This window comes from Astatotilapia calliptera, chromosome 7, assembly GCF_900246225.1.
Source record: "Astatotilapia calliptera chromosome 7, fAstCal1.2, whole genome shotgun sequence".
Lineage (NCBI taxonomy): Eukaryota > Metazoa > Chordata > Actinopteri > Cichliformes > Cichlidae > Astatotilapia > Astatotilapia calliptera.
In genome coordinates, this window is record NC_039308.1 from 6,085,870 (window position 1) to 6,093,099 (window position 7,230).

Consider the following 7,230-nt stretch of genomic DNA (forward strand, 5'->3'; position numbering starts at 1 on the left):
AAATCTGCGTTTTCAAAAATACCCGGGTACGTGTGGACGTAGCGCATGCACCAGTTTATTGTATTTCCAGACTTGCTTTCGGCACAATTTACAGTGCACACTACTCTGTTTTTTGTCAGACTTGAAATAGCCGAAATACCTTCACACTACGGAACTTCTATGGCTCTTCCATTCGACAATCTCTCCGGCATTGGAACCATCATCTGTTTTCCCTTCGGTCACGCTCGGTTGATTTTTCTAGTCGGCACACTCATTTCCTACATTACCCGGGCGGTACGGTGGCTGGCTGCTTCCCAAACAAACACACGTGCGGCTTGGCACTTGTGCTGTACGTAACAAGTCACGTGACGTGACGCTGCGGCTGTGATTGGTTCGGCTCTGCGCTACTTAATTTGGATTGGCTGTTCTTTTTTTTTTCTTTTTTCTTTTTTTTTTAAGAGGACAAGAGTGGCGAGGTCTATCGCGATAGTTTAATTTTTCTATCGAGAAAAAGTTATATCGCGATACATATCGTTATCGTTCTATCGCCCAGCTCTACCAAAAGTAGAGTAAAGTGAACTACAGGGGTCTGGCAGCAGCATGCTTACTAGAGTTTCGAGGTGGTTGAGGACAATCCTCCCTAATTGTCTTCATCAGGTGGGAAGTTAAGATTACAAGTGTGAAATGGTTAGTACTGGAACAACACAGGATGTCTCCCACGGATAAACATGCGTATGATCACAGAGCTGGTCTGCACAGTCCCTGAGCAGTGGGGAGCTTTTCTGGTCTTGAGCTTTTTTTTTTTTTTTTTTTTTTTTTTTTTTTGTAGTTTCTTCCTCATTCAATCAGCACTCAGGAAGTGTTGTCCAGTGTTATTTCACTTCTCATTCACAAACATCGCTATTCCTCCTCCCTTTCTCATTCATCACTCTCTGGTGATATCCTGTGGCCGTTGCAAGCCATCCAGAGTGATGAGTGAGCCTCTTCAAAGTTCACTCAGCCAAATCTCAGTGAAGCACTAAAGGGTACACTGTCAATACCACTATTGCTTAGCTAGCACAAATTAACTCTTGCATCTTGTTGGGAAGAGATTAGTATTAAGTAACATTTTCCATAATGACAGATGGTATTCAAATTAAAAGTAATTAAATTTTTCTTAGTATGTAACATGCTTTAATATATTTAATGCTTATTTATGAAATGGTAAATTTGAAAATGACTGGATAGTAGCAATAAATATATATTTTAGCATTCAAAATATTTTAAAGGCCTTCGGCATACTGGTAGATCAATTATTACAGAAACATAAAAACGGATTTTGCTAATAGCAGTGTTACCAGTATTGCTCTAAATTACCAATTCTGTTCATTGAAGGCGGCTGTGGCATAAACCTTTTATTGGGTGATGAGCTGATAAATTTGTTGAGCCTCTATCACAATGTTCAGACTGCACCTAGAAAAATGGCAAACTTTTATTCAAATTAACCCTTCAAATAAGTCACGTTGTAGTAATACAAGTCTCCCAACACTACTCTCACACAATTGCAACATGCTTGAAGTTGAGCTTGTTCACACATCTCAGCATTCCTGTTCTCCATGTACAGCTGCAGCAGGTGGATCTGATGGGTATTACAATTAAATCACTGGCTGAGATTGAAAAGGAGGTGAGTAGACATAAGACTTTGTTACATTTCTCATAGTATAATTTATGGTCTCCAGAGATGAATAATGAAGTAGTATTTGCTTAAGTACAGATTGTCCACTAGAGGATTAATAAATTACTGTATATGATTGTTAATCAACACTGTATTTTGCAGATAGGTAAATGAAATTATGATTTTAGTGAACAATAAGAAAATTTGTTAGACTATACTAATTAGTAATAATATGCAACTCTCCCTATGTAAGTATGATTACAGTTTCCGCACAGAGCATAGTGCAGCGGCTCGCCTCCCTCCAAGTCCAACACGGACCTCTCTGAGTTCTGAGGCCTAAGCATCTCTTATATGAACAACAGTCATCGCCACACTATAGACAGCAGCCGGAGAGAAGTGCACACAACTACTGAGAACATACCTACAACGGGGATATTCAATCTGTAAATGAAAAGAAAGATTCCCAACGAAAATTGTGGATTTTCTAACTTCTGGGACATGTTGTAGGCCCTCTGTGTGCTGTTGAAATGGAAAACAATGGAATTCAGTCAGACTCGAACTACTACACTGCAGAGCTGGGACAAGAAAACACGTTTTATGCTCATCGAGATACTTCAGTATCTCACTCGAATGACTTCAAAAATACATTTTTGTTAAGTGAAAAATGGTCAAGTGTCGTATTGTGGTGGAAAAAAAATAACCTTGTCCCATCAAAAGATCTTGTTAGAAATAAGATAAAAGGATCACACGGTACTTTTTTCATGGAGGACTTCTGTTGGATCTCACACCAGTCATGTTGCCTTTTTCGTTTATGACATGGACTGTTCTGAATCAAAGCGCACCATAAAGGCACCTTAGGGTGTCAGAAATTTAAAAGAAAACTGTGACTTTAAGTTTTGTTGTTGAGCTTGTCTTCTTGATGGGGAAATGCTTTTCATTGTTTTCTAGATGTATTGCCATTTACTGGTGTGACTGTGAGTGCACTTTTGTGTTTTGAGGTTGTTATTGTGCTTCCTAATTGCTGTAGATATTCTGTAAACCACTTCTTCTCTTTCTGTGAGGTAGCAGCTTGCCCGACAGAACCATGACTACAGCTAATATTCACTGTGTGGAGTATTCACATCAAGATTTTCTATTTATACCATACTCTAATACCTTACTTTGCATGCATATAGATGTTTTATTGATACATCTTTTCACTGAATGAGTAACATTGAGCAAACCTCACACATTTTAGCTAAAAAGCACTGATAGTTAGTCCTTATATCTCAACAATATCATAGCTATATTCATCGTTTCCTTCATCTTCATTGGTGTTATATCAGAAATGGATGCTCCAGTAAAAGTATAATATTGCAAAGAGTTTTATTTTAGTACATTGGTTATGGAACGTGTGTACAGAATTTTACTCTCCTGGTCAAAAGTTTTAGAATACCCCAATTTTTCCAGTTTTTGTTGAAAATGATTCAGTTTAATGTCTCATTGCACTCTGAAATGAAAGCCTTGTACAAATAAGGACTTATTCTAAATTTTTCACTCATCAAAGTAGAAGCCTTTGGCAGATATAACAGCTGAACATACCCATGGCTTTCTTTCTACATTAGAAATCAAATATTCTTCATAAAGTTCTTCCCATATGTGTTAAATAAGTTCCCATAAATGTGTGGTACCCAAACCAGCTCGATGGGGTTTAAGTCTGGAGATTGTGCTAACCCCTGACCAACTAGGCACATACCAGAGGCTATTGCATGGCGCTACAGAATGTTGTGGTAGCCGCGGCCCAGGCAAGCCTCTTATTCTGACGTCTTAGCAGTGTCTTTCTTGCTGCAACTCGTCCTGTCAAACCTGCAGCCTGAAGTCTTCAGTTGAAACTGAGACTTGCCTGCTACGATCACTATTAAGCTGTGCTCGAAAGGGTTGGGTTGTCCTGTGAGCCGTCTATCATGCAAGCTTGTTAACTCTCAGAAACTTGTCCTCTGATTCATTTGTGGCTTTGGGTCTGCCAGACCTCTTCATGTCAGAGTTTACCCCAGTTTCTGAGTGACTTTTGATGGTGGAGAAAACTGTACTCATTGACGCCTTTCTTTGCAGTTTCTCTGTAGGAAGACATACATTTTGATGGTCCGTCTCTCTTCCATTGCGATGCCTTTTTCAACTGATGCTCACGAGAATATGGTAACACAATGTGTTCCAACACTGCTTTTATGCAGACAGAGGGGTTGGAAGTAATCCAGAAAAGTTGGAACACCTGTAGGAATTAGTAGCACCAGCTTTCAAGGCTCCATAAACCACCATTGCTGTAGAACAGCTTTAAATTGTTAACACATTTTTGTTTTCCTGAAAAAAGGCCTCTTGTATAACTCTGAAATGTACCTTATTTTTCAGTTTGGAGTAGGGGTGGTGTTGGTGTTGTTTTTGTAAACCTCTGGCGGTTCACCATTTACCTTTGTTCCATTTCAAGTTATTCATTGGACTTAAGCAACTTGAATTCCAATAAATAACTGAAATAATTGGGGTGTTCCAAAACTTTTGACCATTAATATTAAAATCACCTATTTCACATGTGATGACAATAAAGACCAACTCAGAACCATGTGACTTTATGGAATTTTGACCCTGATTAGAGTCACCACTGGTTATATGCAAATAACTATTTTTATTTTTTAATTGTCTATAGCACTAACCACTATTATTAAAACCACCAGATAAAATAAGTATCAGTTAGTTACTTTGTTTGTTTTTCTTTACTACCTACATTATACATTGAGCCTTTGAGATGTTTAGAGAAAAGCAGGAGAATAAGTAGGATATGTGTCATGTAGATGAGGAGGTATTCTCTGGCGTATTGTATTCTTATGAACTGCTACAAAAAGGTCATATTGGAAACTTTTATTTGTAGACTATTGCTGTTTGATACTTTGAATCTGTAATACACTAAAAAGGCCTATTATAATTTTTTTTTTTTTAAAGGGAAAATAAGTGGTTCACTTAATTCTCAACTTTGATGTGAACAAAATGGATTTGAAACTAATTGTGTGATAATTTATCTCATGTTAATTAAGCTTAATTATCTCCATGTCTGTCCTGTAATAGGAAAAAGTTTCATGTTTCCTCATATCGAACAAAATGTACACTAATAGAAACATGTGATAGGCCAGTATAAGTTGGGTTCTTATTATTGACCTTATGTTCAGCCTGAACAGGTGTCTGTGAAGGTCAGTCTGTCCACCATCTTCTTAAAACACATGATGTAGCATCACCGATTATGTAAAGAAAATTAAATCAGTTTTAATTTTGCTGATTTTTATTTTTTTCCACAGGTCATATGTGACAAGAAAAAATGTTTGCAATATATCAAGTCATTAAATAGAGTAACTCCTTTTGCTGTTTGTTTACTTTGTCAGTATTTCAGTATAGCACCTACTTGGTCTTAAATAAATTCTTTTTTCCAGTGTGTCCTATGAAACTTAATTATACTGCTGAAATTAATAGGGTTAGACAAATGGCTATGTGAAGCTCTGTGTATTTCAGCTGTGCGTAACTGCCTGCTGTGTGATAAGCTACACGTGTATATTTCTCAACTTTGTTTACTTCCAGCCTGGTGGGCTGCAGTATTCATTTGCTAAGTAATGTAACTATTAACTACAAATAATCTCTTTAATGTATTAATAGTATGCATGGTGACATGTTGGGTTCAGTGGTTTCAGTATTGCAGTTAATGTTAATATTTTTAGTGATCAATTTGTCTCAAAATCGTTTCATTTAGTAAGCTTTGAACAAAACATTAGATTAATTTGTGTTTGATTAACTTTTAATAAAGTGTGATGAACTGAAGTCCTTATAAAAATTCCCCTCAGAGTGATCGGTCCTTCAAGGTCAGGTCCTCTACCAGTATCCTCTACAGCAGCGGTCCCCAACCCCCGGGTTTGGTTCCGGGCCGCAAGACTTGAGGCTCGGGCGTGATATTTATGGTTTTCAGGGTGCTTGCTTTTTATCGTTTTTTTGGGTTTTTTTTAAATCGTTAACTCGTTTTCCCTGGGTTTTATTCCCGTGTGTTGTGAATAAATTTTGGGTTTTCTGGTACTGGTTTTATTTTGTTGTATTTATCCACGACACCTTAAAGGTCAGTCCGGGAAAATATTGTCAGACATAAACCGGTCCGTGGTGCAAAAAAGGGACCACTGCTCTACATCTTTGCTGTTCCTAGGACTGCGCTCTTCTGGATAGAAATCTTGGATGTTGTTTCTGCAATCTACTGGAGCCACTCGCCTAGCTTGGGGGTCACTACAAAGAGTTCTGTGATTACCACTGGCACCACTGTTAACTTCACCCTCCACATCTTCTCAAGTTCTGCTCTCAGGCCTTGGTACTTCATCAGCTTCTTGTGTTCCTTATTCCTGATTATCATCGTCATTCGGTATAGCTACATCTTTCACTGTGGCCGTCTTCCTCTACCTGTCTGCCATTACTATGTCCGGTTGATTAGCCGTCACCAGTTTGTATGTCTGTATCTGGAAGTCCCACAGAATCCTAGCTGTCATTCTCGACCACCCATGTTGAAGTTTTGATTTCCAGGCACAGATGGTTCTGTATACTACGTCAGTCACTTGGATATGGCGTGCCATGTATGCCCTTCCTGCTACCATCTTTCACCCTGCTGCTAGAGCAGCCTGCACCTGGGGTCTTAACTGCTGTGGTACACCCCTACCTCTAAACATAAAAGCTTCTTCCTATGCTGCCATGATTAGTGAATGTGAGCCACTTCCTCTGTCTGCTGGTGTTACACACTGTGCAGGGGGCCTGTCCTTCCATAAGAACATGGTAAGTTGTGTCCATCTTCCTGATGTATTTGTGGATGTTCGTTGCCTCATCCTGGACAGTGATTCTGACGTGTGTGTGTGTGTGTGTGTGTGTGTGTGTACACACACACACACATACATTCATGCATATGTAAGTATAATTCTAAAGGTGCTATTGACATAAAATTCTCTCCTCCTACCTGACTGGATTCACACGTCTTGACTGTCCTACGAGATCAAATGAAGCCCTTGATCTTCATCTTCATTGTCAAAGAAGCTTATAGAGCTACTGCCTCACCAACACATGGTAGATTGGACCACATCTTGGTTTTTGCAGACTTGTTACAAATCCTGTGTGCAGCCTCCAACTAATCTCAGTCAGGAAATGGACACCTTATACTAACAGTCCAAATGGCCCAGAGGAGGAAGCCGGTTGTAAGTCTGGAGGTATGGGACGTGATTGACCTGAGGTGCTGACCGGAGGGCAGCAGGTCAAATAGGTGGTAAGCAGGATGCAAAGACGTCTTGATTCATGCTCGACTGTACTTCCTCAGGAGGCTGAGGTCTTTTAACATCTGCAGGAAGCTCCTGAGGATGTTTTACCAGTCGGTGGTTGCTGGAGTACTTTTCTATGCTGTGGTGTGCTGGGGGAGCAGCACAGCAAAGAGGGACTCATCCAGGCTGGAGAAACTGATCAGGAAGGCTAGCTCTGTGGTCGGCATGAAGCTGGACACTCTGGTGACAGTGGCAGAGAAAAGGACATTAAAGAAACTGCTGGACATTATGAACAATGCTGGG

The 7,230-nt window shown here is 39.5% G+C and overlaps 1 protein-coding gene across 1 annotated transcript in view; it reads left to right on the forward strand.

Annotated features, from left to right (window-relative positions):
• mvb12ba (multivesicular body subunit 12Ba) overlaps nucleotides 1-5,087 on the forward strand; it is a 28,699-nt gene extending 23,612 nt beyond the window's left edge. The window contains exons 9-10 of the mRNA XM_026172713.1: nucleotides 1,583-1,642; nucleotides 1,887-5,087. Coding sequence (XP_026028498.1) covers nucleotides 1,583-1,642; nucleotides 1,887-1,973 — 147 coding nt within the window. The 3' untranslated portion in view covers nucleotides 1,974-5,087. The remainder of the gene's footprint in view (nucleotides 1-1,582; nucleotides 1,643-1,886) is intronic.
• Nucleotides 5,088-7,230: the final 2,143 nt, after the last annotated feature.